At 42.3% G+C, this 24,398-nt stretch overlaps 2 protein-coding genes across 3 annotated transcripts in view; both read left to right on the plus strand.

Annotated features, from left to right (window-relative positions):
- Nucleotides 1-7,489, plus strand: part of kcnk9 (potassium channel, subfamily K, member 9) — a 31,076-nt gene extending 23,587 nt beyond the window's left edge. For both annotated transcript variants that reach the window (XM_071913379.2, XM_071913378.2), the window contains one exon: nt 6,582-7,489. In XM_071913379.2, coding sequence (XP_071769480.1) covers nt 6,582-7,489 — 908 coding nt within the window. The remainder of the gene's footprint in view (nt 1-6,581) is intronic.
- Nucleotides 7,490-21,314: 13,825 nt separating this feature from the next.
- The window catches only part of col22a1 (collagen, type XXII, alpha 1), a 43,958-nt gene continuing 40,874 nt past the window's right edge, over nt 21,315-24,398 (plus strand). The window contains exons 1-2 of the mRNA XM_071913365.2: nt 21,315-21,407; nt 24,195-24,343. Coding sequence (XP_071769466.2) covers nt 24,253-24,343 — 91 coding nt within the window. The 5' untranslated portion in view covers nt 21,315-21,407; nt 24,195-24,252. The remainder of the gene's footprint in view (nt 21,408-24,194; nt 24,344-24,398) is intronic.

The raw sequence follows: 24,398 nt of genomic DNA on the forward strand, positions 1-24,398 counted from the left end.
GAAATTGGTCCAGTATTGAGCGAGATCGCGTCAGCCGGCAGCCGCGAAACGAGCTGCAATGTAATCCGACGGGGCAAATGGCACCGTCAATGTACGCCCACTAAAAGTGCTTGTTTTTGCCACTGACAGGCTCAGATTGTTATTAGAAGTGTCTGACAGATAACACTAAGCTACAATTTCTGTACTCAAACACAACAAACTCCTCCCGGCACTCCTCTCTCCAACTCTCACTCACGTTTCCACAGTTGACTTCCTGCAACAACTCAACTCTCGCGAGACTTGAGCGAGACTTGTGTAGCGGCTATAGAATGGTTGCTCACAGGTTGAAGAATACCAGTCACACCAGGCTTCAGGATCTGCACATTTATTCTCTATAAGAGCAACACGGGGCACAATCAGCACACACACACACAGTAGCAGGCTCTCTCACAGTCCCCAGCACAAAAGCTATCCAACTTTTTTTTGTTAAAACAAAATACTGCTATACATAAAATATATGCACACTAACAAAATGTATGCCCTTACAGTGGTTACACGTGTATTTGAAATCAGTAGTTGCAGTAAAAGCAAAAACGGAAATAATCGGTAAGTAAAATTAATATCCACTGGAACACAATTTAATTTGTTTTCACTAGATGTCTCACCCTTTAGTTTATATGTAAACATAAACATCGCTGCAAAAGAAAATTTAGAAAAAAAATACATATTTAAAATAAAACTTATTTTCATATTGTTAGGCCACTTATTCAATGCAGTCCTTCCATAAAAGTACACAAGGATATTACAAATAACAATTTAACACCGTAACGTACCTATAAGAGCAACACGGGGCACAATCAGCACACACACACACACAGTAGCAGGCTCTCTCACAGTCCCCTGCAGCAAGTCAGAAAATATGCAATTGAGGGAAAATCTCCGACAGGTTTAACAGAAGTAATGGACGTTTTTCAACCCAAAGCCAATGGCAAAACTCAGGAACACGTTCGCAATGATCTATCGTTACATCTCCATGCAATTTAAGCCAGGATAAATTACTTTTAAACGTGCTAGCTTAACCAAGGGAAAGAGAGCATCACAATACATCTTACCAGCACAAAAGCTATCCAACTTTTGCCGGGAGTTTGCAGCTACATCACTCATGCGTCTTTTGTGTGTCACTAATTAAAGCCCCCCCCCCCCCCCACTACAATAGGTAAACCGGAACTATTAAGACATATTCATTCAATATAAAATTGGCGATACACAAACATTTTGACAAGTTTTGAGAATGTTCACCAAAATAAAAATAACATATTGACTCAGCTACACTTGGTTACACACAGACCTGATCAAGCGAAAGGTAAAGAAAAACGTTTAATTTCTCTGTAGGGTCCTTTCCATAATGTTGTCAGACACTTATAATAACAATGTGAGCCTGTCAGTGGCAAAAACAAGCACTTTTAGTGGACGTACATTGACCAATTTCAAAAATTGTTGTCCCCTTTAGTCACTTAGACACAAAAAGATGGGAAAATAGGTCCAGGTTGAAAAATACCGAAGTTACTACAGTCACCTCACTGATCCACTGTAAATCCCCAATATACAACTTTAACAGCTTCTGCAGCATGGCCGGTTTTCCCATAAAAATCTTTTTCATCATCTCTGAAATCCCTTAAAATCATCCAATATTTATTGTCTGGGAAACTGGTGCATGTTACAGCTGCAGCAGAAAGAGGAGAGCAGGAGCTCCAGCTATGGATGTGATTTCATTACATTTTCCCCATTACTTTAATAAACTGATTTCATTTCTTCTGGGGTAAGCGCGATCCGTCGGAGACACACACTGCGGACGCCACACTGATATGCATGCCGCCGCCATCACATGGCTGTTTAGGCCTCTGTCTGCAAAATCGGACACCACATTGAATGGAAAATACAAGTGTGCGCAAGTGCGGTCGGCCTGCAGTCACCGGATTCGGGGGGGGGGGGGGGGGAGAATATCGAATCGATACCTAATACACTCAAGTCTGATTGCAGCTAGCAGGAGGCCTTTGAGAGCGATAGCTGCATGCAAACCTCAAATGACCTGTAAGTCCACACAGAAAAAGAGTCATTCCTTTGTATAATGTCTTGAGTGTTAAACTTAATACTGACACATCATCTATAGAAGACAGTAGAGTTGTGGTAATCCACTGTCCAAATGAAATCCGTCATTTCGCCACACCTGCCAGTGTAATTCATTATTCCCTAATTACTCCGCGAGAATCATTTAAAGCAATAAGAATCAATATCAATTAATTTGCTAATTTGCAACAGGGAGGGCAGAAGACAGATGGTTGGATGGGATACAGATCTATCCTGAGATGTTAATGAAGATGACAGTAACACTTGTTACATGTTTGCAGCGTCTCTCATACGTTTGCCTTGACCCAAACTGAACCACCTTCACAATGAGTTTGGTTCCTGAAATGTATTCTGCTGCATGAATTAGGATGAATACTGTATGGAACCGTAGTTCTGCCACTGAGGAGATCATTTCTATGAATTTTACATGTCTACCATCATCATAAACTAGTACCACTAGTTACAGATTTGCATCCTCCTTGGCTAGTTATCTCACTTCGACTGAGCACATTACAATATTAAACAGTCTCAATCTTAAATCGTGGAAATGCGGGCAATACAAAACAAAATGGATCTCATTTTCAATCTCATTCAGTTTGTTTGTGATACGGGACATTCACTATCGAAACCACATATGTCATCAATCACCAAGCATGCCAATCATATCCCAACCTCATCCCAAACTGGACTCTGCCTTGGGTTTGATACCTCTAGCATTTTGACTAGTCATAATGTAAAAAAAGATATCTTAAATTAACATTTTGACTAGTCATAATGTAAAAAAAGATATCTTAAATTAGCATTTTGACTAGTCATAATGTAAAAAAAAAGTTAGCTTAAATTAGCATTTTGACTAGTCATAATGTAAAGAAAGATATCTTAAATTAGCATTTCGGTTAGTCATGATGTAATGAGAGATATCTTAAAAGCTAATGCTGCAGCAGTTGTAGTAGTAGCAGCAGCAGCAGCAATGTTGTTGCTTGCCACTACTGACTAATACCACCCGGCTTAAAAGTACTGCTGCAGCAGCAGCAGCAGCGGCACCCACCGCATTCCCTGGAGCCCCTGGTAAAGCTCTTACTGTGGACTTTGACAAGGCTACAACCCTATAACATAACATAAGATAAGATAAGATAAGATAAGATAGCATTAACGCCCTTGGGGAAATTCAGGAAAAGTAGCTGGTGAAGCTACTTTTATTAGTTTTTATTTTAGTTCTAGTTCATTTTGCTAGTTTGGACTGGGTGGCGGGTTTGCGTCTCTTTGTACCAACCATCAGCTCTTCAATGAACCGGGTCTCTTTGTACCCACCACCGGCTCTTCAACGAACCGCCATCGCTAACCGCAGGTTGGCTTCAGCGGGACGCGAGCCGCGCCTCAATCGCGACCGCCAGGCCACCTTTTGTAGGCTCCTGGCTGGCAGGCTAGCTTCAGCGGGAGGCGAACCGCTTCTGATCGTACCAACCAGCACCTCTTCAACGAACCGCCATCGCTAACCGCCAGACCGCACCTTTGGAGCGGCTGGCAGCTTGGCTTCAGCGGGACGCGAACGGCGCCTATTCGTACCAACCACCAGCTCTTCAACGAACCGCGTTCACTAGCCGCCACGCTACCTGGTCCAAACTATAGAAATTAACTACAAAAAAAACTAAAACTAAAGAGAAAGTCTCCAAACACGCTCATCAAGCGTCCAATAGCTACTGGTCTGCATTGAGGAGCGTGTAAAGAGGTTCCCAATGAGAGCCTCTTGCCGCGGTCCAAGCATCAGCTGTACCAGCGACCAGGGGAGGATACCTTACCGTGGTAAGGTATGAAGCTCAAGACCTCGAGCGAGGCCTTTTATCCCCTGGCTGCTGCGACCAAACAGCAGAATTCTGATTGTGATGTCATCAGTGCAGCTGAGACAGGCTCTGATTGGTAGAGCCAGCTCCATCCAATGATGTCATAATCGGTTAGAATGGCGAAGTGAAGCCGTGTTCTGATTGGTTCCGATTGAATGCCCAAAATGAGTTTGGATTATTTGAAATGATTTTTAGCCTATTATGTAGGACTTTATTTCTATTTGGAGCAGGCTTGTAGATGCATGCATTTACAAGTCAAACTTTTCAAGAAGAATGGATGTAAAAGAAGTCAAAATTCATTCATTCAATTGGATGTCGCATGCTTCTTAGGTGTGTGTGTGTGTGCGTGTGTGTGTGTATGTGTGTGTGTGTGTGTGTGTGAGTGAGTGTGTGTGTGTGTGTGTGTGTGTGTGTGTGAGTGTGTGTGTGTGCTATAGGCCTAAATGTTGTCTAACAGCCTTGAAGCATAAACACATCGCCAAGCCTCCAGCCAGTCCAGCTGCACCGGGATGAAAGAAAAATTAGAAATTAGAGAAATTGTTTGGCTGAGTTCAGAAAATCAATAAAGAATAATACATAGAGTTAAGCTGTCCAAGTAGTCATTTTGTCCAACAATGTCTGATAGGAAATAATTGCAATATTTGTGTGAAGAATTCCCTCTCCTCCTTGTCCTTCCCCTTCCCTTATAAGCAGCTTGGATGCGCGGGGCGTCACACACACACACACACACACACACACACACACACACACACACACACACACACACACACACACACACACACACACACACACCAGGAGGTCTTTTTGCTTTCTTGCCAATGTATGAATGAATTTTTTGAATGAATGAATTTTTTTATTTACATGTCATGCCACTTAAGTGGCCCATCCCACATGGGATTACAAGACACCGATAAAATAAACAAAATGTCAGTTTGCTATATTATAGCTGTAAGCAATACTCATTCATTACAGTAAGCACATTAAGTACATTCCGGTACTATAATACTCCTAATATGACAAGAATTTTGGGGTTCAGCTGAATTTTCTTTTCCCATGGAAAAGAAAAGTATGTGTACTTTACTACTAAGTTTTTCTTTCACTTAAGAGTTTTTACTTTGACTCACTACATTTCAAAAGAAAAGTCTGTACTTTCTACTCACTACATTTTCAAAACAGACTCGTTACTCTTGGGAAATCGTCTTTTTATTTTTTTATTTTTTTATTTTTTCTGCATCAGACAGCTTCCATTCTGGAAGCAGCAGATCAAATGGCAAATGTGATTGGCTGCTTGTTCACCAAAACAACAGCAAAAAGGAGGGAAAGGGACAGACAGAGAAGCAACAAGAGAGCAGAGAATTAACATTAGTGATAGTGAGATGCAGACTCTTCCTCATCTGTGATTCAGTGGAACTTCAACTTTAACCAGAGTTTATTTTTAGATTAGTATTTGCACTTTTACTTGAGTAAGGAACTTGTGTACCTCTACCACCTCTGTTCATTCATCAATTGTTGATGGAAACCACTGTCTCTGTGTATGTATGTGGAACTCTTGCACATTGCCTCTCACTGTTCAAAGTATTCAAGTCGGCTCATTACAGGCGACGCGCAGCAGCTCCACAGTCGGCTTTTTTTCCGACCTGCGGTTGATCCTGCAGCTTCCCGCGGAGGCCTCAAACTTGAATTCCGCTGATAAACGCCTCGGGTCAATAGAGCACATTGTGCATGCACATGAAGCTGTTTTGGTTGCAAATCAGACTGAGACAAAAAAAGAATACATACATAACCGAACACGTGCGTGAGTGGGTGGGGAGCCATATGGGAAAACACAGAATCGATCCTGGAAGAACTCGCCCAGGTTTAATCTATGAAAATGAAAAACCAAAAATATTCCGTGTCTGTTTTGGAAGGGAGTTGTTGAGGTGATACGCATGCCAACCTATGGTGGGTGTTTCTTGGCTGTGGCTTTGCTAGTTAATACACACAGCAGTGGCCTACGGTAGAGATAAAGGAGAGATAATCAATGAGACGGACTCTTTCTTCAGCAGTATACAGCAGTATGCTTCATTCATGCGCCTGGATCACTGTACATACCGCTCTTCTGTTTTTGTAAATACACTGTTAAGTACACAATCATTTCTATATTGCGTTCGAAAAATAAATCTCATATATGACTCCTATTGTTCGCCCCCACAGGTTGCTTTTGAAAAGTCTGCTTGTGTGTGAGTCAGCAGCTTGCGGCCTAAAGATAAAGTCTAATTAAGCTAAAAGCTTCACTGGCTCCTCCATCACTCCTTTCTCATCCAATCCCTCCTCCCTTCCTTCCTCAAACTCTTCCACCACAGAGGAAACTTCTGACTAATTGGACTCCCCTCCCGCCATAATCTTTGAGCCCAAATAAGATTAACGAGCAGACACATTTCTATGGCATGCTTCTATTCAATACCCACTTTGGCAAGAGAGCGCGTGGCCTCTTAGGAAGATTTCTTGCTTGGTCATGTTTGTAAACACAAGCTGAACCGGGGCTTTTTGGGGTAGCGGGTGTGGCAGGCGTGGCGGGAACCCGGTACGACCCGGTACGACCCAGTACGACCGCTCGTCCTCATCACTAATGTCTTCTATCTGCTCTCTCTCCAGGCTATGGGCATGCGGCTCCAGGGACGGACGCAGGAAAGGCCTTCTGCATGTTTTACGCCGTCCTGGGAATCCCCCTGACCCTCGTCATGTTCCAGAGCCTGGGCGAGAGGATGAACACCTTCGTCAAGTACCTCCTGAAGCGCATCAAGAAGTGCTGCGGCATGAGCATCACCGACGTGTCCATGGAGAACATGGTGACCGTGGGCTTCTTCTCCTGCATCGGCACCCTGTGCATCGGGGCCGCCGCCTTCTCCCATTACGAGGACTGGAGTTTCTTCCAGTCCTACTATTACTGCTTCATCACATTAACTACGATAGGCTTTGGGGACTTCGTGGCCCTGCAAAAGAACCGGGCCCTGCAGAGGAAGCCCCTGTACGTGGCCTTTAGTTTCATGTATATCCTGGTGGGCCTGACGGTGATTGGGGCCTTCCTGAACCTGGTGGTGCTCCGCTTCCTGACTATGAACAGCGAGGACGAGCGGCGGGACGCGGAGGAGCGAGCCTCGCTGGCCGGCAACCGCAACAGCATGATCATCCACATCCAGGACGAGTCGCTGCAGCGCGGCCGGCGGCGGCGCGAGCAGCAGCAGTACCGGGCGGAGGTGACCGACTTGCAGTCGGTCTGCTCCTGCATGCACTACCACTCGCACGAGTTCGGCAGCTCCGGGGGAGGGATGGGGGGGGTGGGCGGGATGGGAGGGATGGGCTGTGCCTTCTCCCACCAGAACTCATTCAGCTCGCAGCTGAACCCCAATCAGTACTTTCACTCGGTCTCCTACAGGATCGAGGAGATCTCGCCCAGCACCTTGAAAAACAGCTTCTTCCCGTCGCCCATCAGCTCCGTGTCGCCAGGCCTTCACAGCTTCACAGACAATCACCGGCTCATGAAGAGAAGGAAATCCATCTAAGTCTCCACACACACGGGACGTTTAGCTTTCCATGTTTTATACACTAGGTCAAACATCTCCAATGCTGCTCCTTACCAAATCTTATTTCAGCACTTTTTTCTTTTTCCTTTTTTGGGTTGATATGTAATATAAAAAGTATTCATGGGAACGGGTGCAGAACGCTGTGCAGAACAGCAAGCGTGGACACAAAGGGATGCAAAGCATGAAGCATGGATGTCTATTTTTTCAACAAACTGGCCCATTTAAAAAAAACACAGTACATGAACTGTGAGACCTTCCTAATCGCAGATTTACAAAATTGATATATTAACTTTGGTTACATACCAAATGATGCACACTTGGCATTTTGGGGAGATGCTATTTTTCAAAGGGAGTATGCCTGTTTCACCTTAACTTGAAGAAACTATTACCATTATGTACTATTCCATTGCCTCACTGCAGACAGAGAATTTAAAATGACTTAAAGCATCAGGTATTGTTTTCTATAAGCAATCATACTTAGGCAAATATTTCAATGGTTTCGCCACACAACATCATGCCAAAATATTGTTGCCAATATTAGCATGTGCATTAGATGTCATTTAATGAGTGTGCCATGGTTTTGTGACATCCTTTTATCTGTTTTCAAAGCAGCCAATTTTGTATGAAGGACATGTCTATAGGTCTTATTTGTCTTGGATTTAAAGGATCATACTGGTGTTATTGACTTTTTTTCCTCCCTCATCTCCAAAGGTCACAGATCACATCAGAAACATTGAGTTAAAATTGAAGGGAAAAATTCGCCCTAAAACACAAAAACAGCTATTGGTGATATATCTTACGTTCCTGGGTCCATTTTGTTGTTTGGTGATGTATTTTTCTTATTCCTGTGGATAACTGGTTAAATGTACAGTAGATGATGCAACATCTCATTGAGATATGTCCAGCGCAGCTCCAATGGAGTTTGAAAGGAGAAAATTATTCAGCTATCTAAAACATCAACGGTAAACGTCAGGTTTTGGTGTTAGTCCCTCAGAATCAAAGAGCGAGGGCTTCTTTCTAGAGTCGACATTTTGCACCAAGAGACGTTCAACAATCATACAGGGAGAAATCCATCGTAGAAGAAGCAGAGAGACCAATTTCTCCACCCACAGGAGCAGGAGATAGACCAGAATGCAATGCAGCCACAAGACATACTGCATGTAAGGGGCATGGTTGCAATCATAGACACATCCCAATGTTCACAAACTAGTTGGCTAGCTAGCTATATTTACATTCCCACACACCCACTTCTGATTGAAAGCAACAAGTTGGGGGTTGTTAAAAGGCATTCTGTAGGAAATCACTAACTGAAGTAGAAGTAGATGAGGCAGGTTGAGGGAACAAAATTCCAACACTTCATCACAAAATAACTCTTGGAATGCATTGAACATCACAGATTGATGATATATGTCAGTGTCAGAGGGTGGCTACCAAATTCTCCAAAGTGCATTTAAATGACTCTCCAGTGGCCCCAAGTGCTGATTAGAGGCCAGTTTCTGCCTATGTGGTGCATGCATGTGGAAGCTGATGCTAAGTCATGCTAAGTCTGCTGGCAAACCCTCCCCACCTGCAAGCATCCCGCCACGCAGCGCCAACGACAAAACCGTTCACAGTGATGGAAAAGCATGCAGACACAAAGTGAAGACTCTTGAGGTTTAGATGCACTCTGGGGCCATTAGGGAAACACGACCTGATAAACACACTGACTTGGAAACGAGCTGAAATAATAAGTATGAGTTAATGTGTTGGGACAGCTGAATCAGAGATGAGAAAAAAACCTCAATAACATCCATGCAATCCTTTCAGTTGATGTAAAATATGAGAAGAAGAAAAGGGATAGGAAATTTGTTTTTTTATATTTGAAAGAGCTGATAAGTGCATGTACTTGGTATGATGAATGGGGAAAAGATCATAATAACTTTAAAAGTGAATTGAGTATCTTAATGGCGAATAGTCTTAAGAATGATTTTGGACATGAGCTGTTTATTTTTTTGCCAAAGTCCAGCCATTCTGAAAGGGATAAACTTTGTTTACTTGCTTTCCTTTTTTTCCATTCATACCAATTGTACAATAATGTTTGTTCTCAGGTTTGAAAGAATAGCCTTTTTCGATTTGCTCCTAAAACAAACAAAATCCCAGAAGTGCGAGTGCATCTGCCGGTCCTCGTTTCCAAATATTAGGAATTTTCCAGAGAAAGGGAATTGAGATGCATCATCTCACTGTGGCCTGTGCTGTCTGAGGCAGACACAGGAGTCAGTTTGTTACAGGCATCGTTTGTGGGAGCCAGAGGGTCGACAAATATTTGAGCAATTCTGGATACTAATGATGATTACAGGCCTGTTTAAAAGCCCAATCCGGAATCCGAGTATAGCACCACCTTTAATGCCGCAGTTGGCCCACTGCTGACTTTGAAGACAATAGTTTCCATGATTTTTAAATGCATTTCGAAGCTGTAATTGTATGTTTAGATATGTATTGTTTGTAAAGACGGGAGCAAAATGGAGCTGTCTTTTGAGTTGCACCGGTGAAGAGATTATTTCCCATTAGCCTCTTCAAAATCAATCAATATTTCTGTATACCCACAATTCATATGCTCAAATATTCTTGGATTGGGACTTTAAAGAGCTCGAAATTTCAGTATCCTCCTTCAGGCTTGAGCAAACAAGGCTCATATTAATTTACTGGGTAGCTGAGCATGCCACACAAGGTGAATTCTAGTCTATTCGGGCAAATGGTGAAATGCCATGGATCCCATTCTGTCTCGACAAAAATAACAAGGCTTGGAGTCTGAGATAAGCGCTAAAAGCATTGTTTCATTATTGGAACTATACTGGCTTATCTCAATATACTGTACAATATGTTCATAACACCCTTTGGAATAAAAAGGCCTTTTCATAGCTGAGATGCATATGTATTTTTACACATTTTAGCATATGTGCCTTGAAGAAACAGCATTCAATGTTTCTATATAAGTGGGCACATGTATCTTATCTTGGCTGCAGATCTGTTTGTGCTTTAGCAAACCCATTTGATGGCTATTGATGTCTGGCTTTAGGGCTAATAATAGCGCAGATGTGGTTAATGTATAGACAGATCGAGGTCCAGGCAAACCAAGTTCATATGGGGATACGAAGAAGAAAAATCAATATCTGATCTTATACCTATACCGTCTATAACCATCTGTAGATTCAAGCGCACATCCAGAGCCAAAGCAGATTTATTCATATTTGCGATGAATGCTTACGATTAAGTTAAGTTAAGAACTCTCCATAGACATTCCACAATGGCCGAACTGCTTATGTTTGAATAATTTTCCGACGCTTCATGATAGGGTGGAGCCTTCATGTTGTCCCGTTTAACTCGTGTCAGCTTGCTTGCTTTCATAATATCAAAGGAAGACCGTCCCGCTGCAGTATCTACCTACAGTGTGGCATCACTGACGGCAATCGCCGTCGCCTGCCTTCCATTTAGTTCACAGTCAAACTTTCCGAGCGACAGTTTGGCGGAATGTATTAGCCATAATGGATTTTTGAAAGGAAGCAGCAAACAAATGAAGTCATTTGCTCTTCATGAGCTGTGAGTCAAATCATTTTTCATACCCCCCCTACCCCGCATCACCCACCCAACACACACATTAGGGGGGGGCAGATTTGTTTGCCATCGCGAAACGTGTCATATTGACAGCGCCTGATTGAGCGTTCCTCTGCAACACAGATGGCGTAGAGGAATAGGCGCGCCCACACGCCATCAACCACAACTGTCACACAGTGCGACATGTTATTTTCCCGCCGCGCGGCATTAAACGACACATAGGTGAACTGGATTTGAATTCAGATGGTTATTGGCAGTCGTTTGTGTTTTTTCTTTCTTCTGCTTTTCTTATTTCGCCGTGCTTGGCCTCCAGGCATCGTATACTGTATGTGGCCGAAACCTCCATGTGCTGTCCATTTCCTCTGTCAACAGTGCCATGTTTTCCTATGACAGGGACAAAGAGACACCAATTGCACTACTCTCTGTGTAATACAATATTCTAGAAAGGCTGTTGGGGTTATGATTTTCACATTCATGTTCCATATCTTCTATTTCGAAAGTATCCTTTGCAATAGGTTCTTCTTTAGGTCTGATGAACAAAAAAAAACCATGTACCATATTTCTTAGAGGAGATTTCTATCCCATCTCGTATGCATCCGTGTGGTTTCGAAGCGACTGTCGCAGGTCTGTCACGGTTTCCAAAACCACTTCTGATACCTGTCATGTCTATACAGTACATGCAGCAGTCGAGTAAGGGTCCCCTCTTTTCAACATACCGAGAAGAGACTGTCAAGAGTTGTTCAGAGTGAAACGAGCATTTTACATTTGTATGTTTTTTTTTTTTTTTTTTGATTTTTTTTTTTATTATTATTTTTTTTTTGTGTGTGCATGATTTGGTGTGGATGACTCGCTGGGTTTACGTGACCCGGGTGAAGCCATAACACACTTGAATAAAAACAATGAGCCTCCTTCTGAAATCTTCTGTCTTCTCCCTTCTGACTATACCTTTTCATCTCCAAATATTCCCACTGTGGGGCTCGGCTCAATTTTGATTCACAAAATTTAAAAAAACAGTTCGCAGTAAGATGCAGGCCTAGAGTTACATCATTACATATTCATTAAATCAACAGTTTCAAAGTTTTCGTAACGCGCTGCAGGCCAATTCCTGAAATTGAACAGAATCTGGATCAACTTTCAACCTACTGATACTGTAGTAATTCATTAAAAATACCCCTGAGAATATCTCATTTACAAGGCTAAAGCTAATATTTTGCTCAGGACCCCCAGACACTGCAGCTAAAAAAAAAAAACTTGCTTTAAGAAGTGCGGAAGGAGAACATTTCAAGCCAGAGGAGCTTGACCTCCGAGAGTCTCCGTTGATTAATATACAAGAGGCACTGTGAGCTAAATTGAATATAGCCTCATTCTTCAACATTCAGACCTTGAGGCGTGGATCAGACCGGAGTGGAATGAAATCTTAGATGAGAGAGAAAAAAAGGCGGGGGGGGGGGGATAATCTTATGTAAATCCAATCACTACCTTTTTTTTACCACATTTTCCACAAGTCTCAGTGACTCTTCCTTCATAGTCACATCTATTAATGAAAACAAGGGAAATAGAAAAAATAATAGAGTTTTAGTGTCCCATGATGGTCTAAATGCTGTTTCAGAGGCTTTTCCACCCTGAGAAGAATACAATCCTTTAGGAAACACTGAATACATCTAATGTTTTGGCATGAAAATAGTCAAATTTAAAGCTATTGAATATCGCCGTAAAATATAGACTATTGGTGACTATTTCGATCGGTATCGGCCTTGCAAACCCCATATCCGTCGAACCCTAATGCGTACACATGTGCACAAACTGCTCAATATGTCGTGGGTGTGAGCAGGTGTGAATTTGACAGAAAAATGAGCTCTGCTGCCCAGTCGCCTGCCTCTCTCCGCGCTGCCCGAGCCGCGGTGCAGCTGGGTGTTCAGTAGGTGGGAGAATGAGCAGGCAACATCCCTTTTTATCCCTTCCCACACCTCAGTAATTATACTGTCAGCCGCGGACGTCAGGGAGCACAGAGGGCGACACAATAAGAACAGTGGCGGAGGGGCGTTCGGGCCCTCTCTCGGCATCAAAGCCTGTAATTTTACATGCTAAATGATCATGCAAGCGGAGCCAAGTTGTTCTGCAGCGGGACCGTCTCCACCATACCAATGATATGATGAAGCTTCGCAATAAGCAGGTGTTGACGCGCTCCCTTGTTTTTTTTTTTTTGGAGGGCCCCGAGGCGAGAGAACGAAACAACTGAGAACAGGAGATTTGGAACGATGATTGAGTCTGGCTGTCTAATGAAAAATGGATCTACTCAGAGAGGCAAAACTGCGCGTTAACACTCAGTATCATCCATCGTGCTAAAAACTCTGCAACAGCCGGGCTCCGAATACAATAAATGAGACTGACGTGGGTGCGATGAAGCTAAAATTGAAAACGAGCTGAGAGTGATTAAGATCTGCAGATATTCCTACAGGCAACACGCACCACATCATTGTCTTATCTAGCCTGTCTGAAGATATTTACACTGAAAAACTATTAGTAGCAGTAGAGGTCGGATCAGAATTTGATCATAGTAAAACTGCAGACACAAACTGCGTGGTCAGAGTTGTTGTACTGGTGTAAGAGGTGGCTATACTGTGACTAGTAGGCATACTACTGTACTGTACACTGAATGTATAAAATATTAGGGGCATCTTGCTGATATTGAGTTTATTGAGCTTCAAAATCCTTCTTTATCTCTTCTACTTCTCTTTATCTACATCTCCTCCTTTGTGATTGGTCTAGATTATATAACTGAAATCAATAAGGGATAATGACTTTTACCTGTTCTGGATTCACCTCATTAGTGCACTTCATAAGACCCAAGGTGGAGGGGGGCCTCAAAGGGCCTGGACTAAAAAGTTTGCTTTGGCGTACAATTAAAAATTTCCAAGTAATTAATGTCATAAATAAACAAAAATGGGCAAAAATAAAGAGGTTGAGAGTGAAGAGTTGAGAGTTCCCTCCTCGCAAATGGTTCAGTCCGCACCTGCACGAGATTCGAACGTGGCTAATCGCGGTGACTGACGAGGAACGTGACAGATGCTCGTGCTGTCACGCAAACACGCTTGAAACCAAAGCAAAGTCAGGGGGCCAAAGAAAGAAAAGAAAAAAGATAAAGAGAGAGGAAACAGAATGTGCGAAAACAGCTTCTTACAATTGTTTTTCAGAGGAAAGGTGAGCTTGCTAATGGTTTAAGGCTGCTCTACGCTAATACCGGTATTTACAAGCTAACGTTAGCTAGCAGTTGTTTGCTAGCTAGTTAGTTGTTTGGAGAGGGGAAGAGAGGGGAGGGGCTGAGAGTTGAGGGAAGGGGGACGGTGAATTCATAATGTTAGTAAGTGCAGTATTAACATTGATCTTTGGACAAAGTGATATAATATGATGTTATCTGTCAATTTAGACCAAGCTCATAACATTGGGGGACACATGGCCCTCATATACAGAAACGGCCACAGAAAGGGAAGCTGCAGGTCCCCCATCATCTGTTGAAGACAGGAGACAAGGTGAGCTCATAACATGCAGGCTAAAGTGGCTGCTGAAAGTTATTCCCAGCAATTGTTTGTAGCCTAGTTTCAATAAAAGGGACATTAACCACACTACCTTTAAAATAGCCTTCTATTGAATATTATAAGAAGGTTAAGAGGCTAATATCAGATACACCTCTGCCCCCAGCTCCACAACTGTATGCCATTATTGCATAGTTTATTTGAAATCACCCTACAGTGGCACCTCAGTTGCTGCAGAAACTCACATTATGGTAGAATGTTGTCATCTACAAGTAAATTAGCATATTTCCATACAAGTATATAGCAAGAGCTGAGAGAGTTGGAATATTTTACAATATTGTATCTGGCTCTATATGAATGCAACGGCATACTACTGACACTAGAAACACTGGAGAATGATAAAAAATAGCTATATGTGTTGTATGGTACCTATATCTAATCTTGAAACCAACACATATAGACTAGTATCATCTAAAAGTAGTGAACATGATGGACTGGGCTTACAAGTCTAGACATGTCTGCCCTATATAACATCATATTCAGAGGATTCAACATGAAGCTGTGTTGTCACTGCACCCCTCTCCTCCAGCACCTTGACAACTGGTTGTGGTCTGCATATAATGATGATGATGCCATACAACGCCGCTGTTGATGCAAATGTGCAAAGGAGGTCTCTGGCGCCATCTAGTGGCGAAGGAAAAACAACAAGCCCTACCACATTTTGATTCCCACATCATCATTTGAGTAGCATAACATGCCAGTCATTTTGTGGCGTAAAAAAAAATGCATTTAGGATGAAAACAAGCTCTTCTCAGCAGGGTGTTGTTATGAGTGTGTATACTAGCTGCCACTAAGCTGGAGATCATTAGAGATCACCCTGCTGCACACTGACCCTAATCTCCTTAATTATATTAAGGCTGCTAAAACCTATTCCAACTGCAATGTCATTGCCGTTGGCCAAGCAGCACTGACCGAACGCAGGGACAATAACAAGATCGTCCTTCCTGGACCGTGAGAAATGATTCAACAAAAAATTAAGCAAGAGATGTTTGCCAAACCTGTGAGTATATATTGTATGTACTGTAGCATCACATCACCAGCCTGTTGGTCCTTTATCCAGCTTTGCAGCAGATTATCACTGGCAATAGGCAAAGCTGGTGCTAATTTGAGTGAGCATGCAGTGAAAGTGAGTAAACTTGCTTGTCATGCTGAGTGTACAGTAGCCAAATGAATCAATTCAGGCTTGTATACAGTGAGACATACAAATGTAAAGGTATGGTGGTAGGCTGAAGTGTAATTTTTGATAAGGGAATTCATATAATACAGTTCAATCGTGTATTTTTCTAGTATCATTATCATAATACTGTGTACATCCTCTGCTCCACTAAAGGTAGTGCAAACTCAGTTGAAGATCTGTGGAGACTACTGATAATTAAACATTACATTTGATGTGATTGATTTTATGATTGCTGAATATGTTGCTTTTACTCTGCCTAAAAGTGGTAAGGGTGTAGAAGAAAAAATTTAACTTAGACATTGCAGTAAATGCTTTACTGAAATAGCTGCTTCAATTTTCAAATTAAAATATTGAGGGATCTTCAAAGTTTGGTAGGAATTAACTGGGAAAGTCAAAGTGCCTGTGTAAATGTCACTGTCTTTTCTGTCTAGAAGAAGTTATCTTGCACTTCGTACTATACTGTGTAACTATCATTACTGTTCTATATTTTGGTGAAAGAGATTTCTAATGGTGGATAAAAAATATTAGAAGCCATATTATTATTTCTGATATTATTCATATGAGTCAGTGATGTCTCTTTTGTTCAGGGGACTCCCCGGCGAGAAGAAATGTTGACTTCTCAAGTTAAAAATACCATGATGCATCTGAACGGTCAAAACCTCAGACTGGCAGCTAAAAATGGCTGCAATTCAAAAACACCTGGCCTCCATCTGTCAGCGACACATGGAAAGGAGGCAGTGTGTCGGCTTACGGCCTCTTCGCCGACCCAGGAGGGCGCAGCACAGTTGGACCTGCTGCTGCTCAAGTCGCCCAGGCCTGACTGCGAGAGGGAGGCTGAGAACCAGCCTGTCCGGCGCCCTCTGAAGCTCGCCCCCCTGGAGCTGCCAGAGGAGGTGCGGGAAGCTCAGAAGCAAAAAATCAAGTTCATCCAGCAGGAAGCCACGGCCGCCTCGCGTATGCTGGACGTGGCAGCGAACGGGCCCTGTCCGCGGAAAGTAAAAGCCTGTGTAAAACAGAGGCCGGCGAAAGCGCCCGTGTGCCCCTCTGCTTTGACTGAGCCGGTTAAAGCCCAGCAGCAGCAGAGAGCTCCGAGGGCCCAGCTGATGCGCTCCAGCCCCATAGAGCAGAACGGAGACAGGCATCTAGAGGACGTTGTGTGTCGAGGTACCCCGGCCCCTCTGTGCTGCAAACCCGCCCCTCCCTCTCTGTCTCCCGGTGCGAAAGCTCAGGCCACACGCGGCGGAGAGGCGGCGTGCCAAAACTCTGGCACGCTCCAGCAGGAGACCGGGAGGAGGCGGCTGAGGCTGAGAAGAGCGCAACGCCTAGAAGAGGATCAGGGCAAATCAAACACGTCAACGGGGGGATTATCCGCAGATGAAGGCAAGCTGGCCCAAGGTCTCCAAGGCAAAGGGCAGCGGGCGGAGAGGGCTCTGAGAGAGGCGAGCCGCATGCTTGAAAAGGCATCAAAGAGGAACCTGGCGCTGCAGCATCCTGGGAATATGGCAGTGTCAGGAAGAGCCATCCACAGGATCGCAGTCACCGATCTGCAGGAGGCAGTGCTGTGAACCTGCAGCTGGCTCAAGGTGGAAGTAGTGAAAATGCACTTGACGGTGTCAAGCCTAGTGTATTTACTAATGCTTCTAAGCATTAGAAGAGGAAACATTAAAGAGGAAAAGCTGATCACAAAGCATAGCAATGCAGTCCCTCTGGCAAGTCTGCTACCATGATTAACAGTGGCAGTGGTTCTTTCACTTTTGCAGCTTGGGACTAATTAATTTTATCTTGCTCAGAGACTCAGTCTAATGTAACTATAATGGCATTTGTGTCATTTGGAGACCCATCAGAAACAGGCTTATAACCCATTCTGGGGCCTGATCCATGCTTTAAGAAATGCTGGTGTGAGGGATACATGTACAAAAAATAATCTGATTACTCCATCAGGTGAAAAACTATGTAGGAGGCAGAAAAACTGAGCATCAAATGCTTTCTAAAGCTGTGCCAATCTAACCTGCTTGTGAGAATTAGGCCTCCTTATGAGCTTTTTCTACCTGATACATCTCACATCTGAAATACCGGTGTTTTACATAATTACACACTGTAACCTACAGCAGCAAAAGCAAACTGATCTTTATGACATCATGAGCAAATTTTATAAACCTCTTCTCATTAATTTTGTTTAAATCAGCTTACACTGTAAAATATGAAGACATGTTACATGCACTGTTTCTTTTCTTCCATGCTGTATGATAACTTTTAATAAACTAAGTGAACCACACTGCTTTGTCATGCAATGTCTGAAGAAAGCAGCAGTTAAGTATATTTCACTAACATGTTGGCACCAAACCAGACCAATCTCATTTTCATTAATGATCCAGCAGACTTCCCTTGTGCTCCAAAAATAGAAAATAAATAAATAAATGAACGATATTTCATAAAAAGATATGCCAGCATCCATCTAAGTTATGGATTGTCCCAAAAGCTATTCCCCAGATCAGAATATGCACTTATTCAATTAGATGAAGCAGGTACAGTACAAAGCAAGACTTTTGGTACATCACAAAGAGAGGTAGCATACTGTAGTTAACCCATTACAATCAAGCAGGTCAGACATTCATTATGGAAAAATAACTAATCAGCGTTATGATCTGTGATTTAGTGGTAAATTAAAAGGCAGGCAAACTATAACCTGTAATCAGTGAACATCATAAGGTAATAAATAGAAATAGGACTCAATTATATTTTCAGAAACATATCAATTTATGGTTTATCTTCTTGAAAGTACTCTGTTTTCCATTAGTTGGATACTATGTACAATAATGTATACTATGATTTTTACATAATGTAGATTCATATCAGCTTTGAAAGGTGAATAAACTCTATTTGACAAATGTCAAGGTGGGTAAACTTAGTTTAGGTGGGTTTACCCTGCACTACATCTCTGGTTTTGATGATATGAGTTCCAGTGATTGAGTGAAAGTAGAGGTTTAAACACGTGCCCCAGCTGACCCTGGATCGAATCCTGCCAGAGATTTCTCTCTTGAATCTCCCTTGCTACTTTCTGTCTGTTTAAATAAAGAGTAAAAAAAAACTAAAGGTTAGTAGACTACCCACTCTTCTTTAAAGATGTTGCATGTATTTTAAACATCAATATATCATTATCAAATGAATTGTGATACCTTGGTATAATTACCATGAACAAATGAGACCATGGTCGAGATGATTGTGCTAATGTAGCTCAAAATTAAGACTACATTTCCCATAAACCCCATTGCTTCCTGTTGCAAAGAGGATCTTTGCTTCTTTCTGTTTTGCTTTACTGAAGGGGATAAACATGTTGGAAGTGATTTTTCCATCAGCCTTTCATTCGTTCCACTGTCTGCCATTGCTGGAAACTCTGAAGCTTAAGCTCCATTTGTGCTGGAAAAACAGCGCCCTCTTCCTGTTTTATGTTGTAAAGCAATCTCATGTTGTACTGTAAAACAATTCAGCAGATTTCTCTCCAAATTCGACCCAGTGGCACACAATGTAAAATACAGTGTAGAGGCCAGTAGAGGCTGCCAATCTTGACGGTTCTCATTTGGTTTCATACAACAATTATAGTAATGTCTTAAAGTTAATGGGTGTAATTATTTTTTAATGTTAAAATGCTACAAGTAGCAGCTTTAATATTATATAAAGTCAGCTCTCTGTGAATGCTAATTTTTCATATTTTAAACATTGTAAGTAGATCTCTCTGACAAGATGTGAGTGGATGTGAGTCAGATGACACAAGGTTTTCTCCTACATTGCAGCCTCTCGGTCACCCACCATGCTGATCACCTCCTTAGCCCCCTCACATAAGGCAACAGACGGTTCCTCAGACTGACACCATCACTCATAACATGCATCTGCCCCGAATCATCAGCACGCTTCCCATCCACTTCACACTGAGCCTATACATAGCCCGGCCTGCACACACTTGCCTTGACTACAAAGGCACTGTAAATAGGCCTGAATGTAATGGCTAGATATTCAAAGATTGTTGTAGAGAATACTGGCACATCAACATCAGTTTCAATGCAGATTTTGACACATTTCTACTGCAGAAAAAGGGTGAAGTGATATCTGTAGGAGCACTTTAAAAGGGAAAGTTCAAACAAGAGCTACAACCTTGAGACTTCAGATGCAGAGGGGGTTTAGGGGAGAGATCTGCCTCCCAGACAGGATATGTTGTGACACACACACAGACAGAAACAGAGCAGGTAAATTTCACTGCTGCTTCCTCTCCTCCCATGGGGAACATGATAACACATGATAAGGACATCAGTGTGCAATGAAATGTAATTTACGTACACATTCTTGGTTTGTAGATCAAATTAAAATACATGTGGATGTACAAGTTCACAAAACAGTGCTAAGTTTTTCACCAAGCAAACAGGAGTTAGAAATGAAGAACCTGCAGGGTGAAATATGAGGCTTCAGCCACATGGGTATTTGCACTATGATGGAAGATGTCAACATTTGTGCTTCTATTTTGTTTTGTATACGAAATGAGTGCTACAAGAGAACAGTAAGGATAAAATAAGATGAAACTTTAATGATCCTGTGGGGAAGTTGTGACGTTGCAGTAGCAAATAACAGGATATGGCAAAGAAAAATGCAGGGGGGGGGGGGGGGGGGGGTTTAAACATAACTTGAATAACAAGTTAGCAGAAATATGGGAAAAAAGACAAAAAAAGGAATGAAAAATTTTTTATTACAGCACGAATAACAGCAGTAGAACATGCTGAGACAAAGAAAAAAAGTACAATATGAAAACATACAAATGACATGTGAAACATGCAGTATGAGATGAAAGAAACATTCTAAAAATAAATATGACATATGCAATATAGGACACAAAGCTTTACTGTAAGTCAGTGCAAGAACAAACATTTAACACAAAGCTCCAAGCACAAGTGTTCTGTAATCATTTCCCCAACTTAAATACAGCCCTTCTCCATAAGTGCGTGGCTGGTGGAGGCCAAGCCCGGCCCGGCCCACCACCAGCCCCAGGGCGGCTCCGTTGTGGCTATCACAGTGGCAAAGGCCGGACAGTCGAGGCGGTCGCCAAGAAGCTGTGCCTTTCTTTGAGGGCAACACTTCAGATGGGTGCAGCCATAAAGGAAAAAAAAAAAAAGGACAAAAATACCCAGAAAGTTGGGTCTATAATTGGCCGGGCCTCTCAGCCTTTTTTTATGTGCGAGCACAGCCCAGTCAAGCCCCAGCAGAAGCCACCTCGTCCCCCAGTGAAACCCTACACTTTCCCCCTCGCAGTTCCTCCCACTCTATCCACCCATCCACAAGGTTGCTGCAGCTCACCTCACTTTTTAACAACACTGTACACTGGATTATCACCCTGGATTATATGATCATTTAAACTTGATTTCTGGCACCTGTAAAGGAGGATATTTTGGATTATTATTATCACCTGAGGATGATGCTGCCCCAGTGCTGATTTAGGGTGCGAGTGCTGGAGGCAGGGAGCCACCTCCAGTAACGCCAACTGATAAGCCAGGTAAGAATAAAGTAAACATGTCTGATAAATTGTACAATCATTTGTCTGTCACTGCCATCCTCCTTTGAAAAGTGTGTCTCTGAAATAGTTTTTGGATTCCTTTGCAGTTTTGAATTGTTAGTAAGATATTCTCTTGTAGCCACATGCTGTTTAGATGCTCTATCAGAGAAGGGACTTTTGGACCCACTTCCTCTTTTTTTCTCCTCTCCTTGGATTGCACATGGAAAAACTGTTTCTGCTTTTTACATTTTGGGAGTGATGAACGGGGGGCTTCTGTTATACACATCTAGGTTGTAATCCCAGGTCTACCATTGAGAGAGGAAGTGGAAACAGGCCCGATGATACAGACCCACAGTTTGTAAGGAGGAGAATCTGGCCTCAGGTTTAGATGCTGACAGAGACAAACCAGCTTGTTTTTACTCATTCCCTTGGAAAAACCTACAGATGCTGTATCTGCTTGTAAAATGCTTTATCTGCTTGTAAAACTATGTGAATTAATGTAACGAAGCGCTGGGACACCCGCACATTTATATATAATCAGAGATGAAAGGAAGACAAATTAGAATATGTTAGACTTGCGCTAAGTTGAGTAAAGAGGATTATAAGCATGAATTCAAATCTTGTTCAGCTGCTTTCAGAGGGTGTTTGAGGATTTTTTTCATCGAATCTGGGCTGGGCTGAGTTTCTCAGATTCTAAATGCACACTAATTGTGGCAATTATTCAGCAAGTGGGCCTATTCTGTTCATTAATAGCACCAGTGAAACTAAGTAGCAGAAATGGCCCAGGGAGTTTCAGATAAGGCCAATTGCATCTGGAGTCCAAAAGAGGTTGTATTACCTACAGTAAATAATGCTCTTTTTCTATTTTACAGGCTTTAACACTAGAACAACCAAGCCACAGTCAACTGATGGCTGTTTTGATTTTTAAATTGAAATATCTCAGCTTTTAAAATGTCCCTCCATGGCTTTTCCTTGACCCACTTTCTGTACAAACCAGTTGTTTCATTGTCAAAATCATGCAAGGAAATAGTAATTATATGTATTACATTCAATTGATGCCTTGTTGGCCTTCTCTTAGACCCCTTCCACTGACCTTAAAAAGTAACCTTAACAAGGTCTAAAATATACTACAAATATGGCAGAAGAACTTGAAAGTATTACACCATCCCAAACACCAATATGTTTAAATCCAATGAAATTTCCCATACATTAATGAAACAGCACAACAGGAGAGATACTGTGAGTGTGAAATGACTTGAAGGAGAACAGAAGTTATTGCACTCTATGCCAATTAGGAGCAATACAGTACAGTCATTGGATCACTTGATAACATCTTAGCTCTAGTTCACATGGTATTATATGCCCTCTATTAAATATCCTATCCAGCACATTCCTGACAGCAGACTAGATCTGGATGCCAATTCTTAGCATTCACCTTTGGAGAAGAAATACCTCCTTTGAAATACCGTCAGTGGAAATATCAGAGAGCACAAACGTTTGTGAAGGATGGTAAAGAGCTTTTCAGAACATAAGGGACTCGTATTATAGCTTTCCAAGTTGTGCATAACTCAGACTTTCCCAAACCTCCCCCACTGACCCCAGCAAAGGGACACACTTCTAGTCAGGATGAGTTCATGTTATGGCTATGGTCAGTGACACATCAGTCTTAATGGCAGGCATCACAACCACTGGTGTACAATAAGCGTAAGAATAGTTTCGTGTTTACATGACATATTTCTGTCAATGCCACACAGCCACAGCAGCCTCATAAATTAATTAAACAAAGAACTCTGGCCTGTACAACACAACAGTGGATTAAAGCAGTGCTAGGCAACTTCAGACTTTGGTGGCCCCAAGTGTCAGCCAGAGATAACGACTTGAATTTTTAAAATTTTGAAGGTCTTCATTACCCAGAAATCATGTAATGCGATGTCAGTAAACTGCGCTCTCCTCTAACCTTACTCTGGATGGAGCGTTTACTTGTTGCTGGAGAGAGTTTTGTAATTTACTCTTCAGTTTCAATTCATGACTTCCTGTGGGTGGAGAAGATTTCCCTGACACCAGAAATTAATTTGGTGGGTTCCGGTTCGAATCCAGCCCGCGATCATTTGCTGCATGTCCTCCCCTCTCTCTCTCCCATACCTTCCTGTCTCTCTCTCACACTGTCCCTGTCAAATAAAGCATAAAATGCCTGAAAATAAATCTTTAAAAAAAAAAAAAAAAAAATTTGGTCAAATACGGTGAATCTAAGGTGTCTCAGTTGGTGGGGATGGGATGCTCTTCCTTGTTGCAGCCCCAATTTGTGATTTAGTCTGATAAGATGAGTTCATGTTGTATTGTTATAGTGTATTGTTACATAAAAATCTTGCCTAGTGCAGCTTTAAATCAGATTTTCACCAGTCCCTGGTGAATAAAGAAGTCTAACAGATGTAGCCATTGCAATAGCCCAGCTTTTAACTACTAGCTTCTTGTACTACAGGAAGTGCTTCATGCACTTGTTCCTTGTTGGAGAGAAATTATTTATAAAACAAATTCTGTTTGTTTTTCAGAGTTGGGAAGATGCAAGGAATGGTCTAGCAACCAGTCATTAGAGATACACTAGATTTGTATTACAACATACCTATACAGTCATTTAAAAATGGACAGACTGTAGTGGCCACTGCAGTACAAATGCAGGATGGATACGGGATAGATCCACAATGGAGGACTTCTACAGTGGTGACAGCTTAATTGAGAACATGTAATGAATTGAATTAATTGTTGATATTTCCACTAACCTCTTCACAGATAGGAAAACTTGATGGTGGTAATAACCTAAACGAAAAAGAAACAAATCAAGGCCGAGATGGAATTACGAGTGGGATTTAGGATTACCCTGGTCTTGGTCATCCTGGCCGTAACTCTCTCAGGAGAGAGAGTGGAAGCACAGAGGGCAGGTAAGACCATCAAGGTTGAACATACAGAGATAGCACTACTGGTAGAGCTTACTGT

Source organism: Centroberyx gerrardi, chromosome 19, assembly GCF_048128805.1.
Source record: "Centroberyx gerrardi isolate f3 chromosome 19, fCenGer3.hap1.cur.20231027, whole genome shotgun sequence".
NCBI lineage: Eukaryota > Metazoa > Chordata > Actinopteri > Beryciformes > Berycidae > Centroberyx > Centroberyx gerrardi.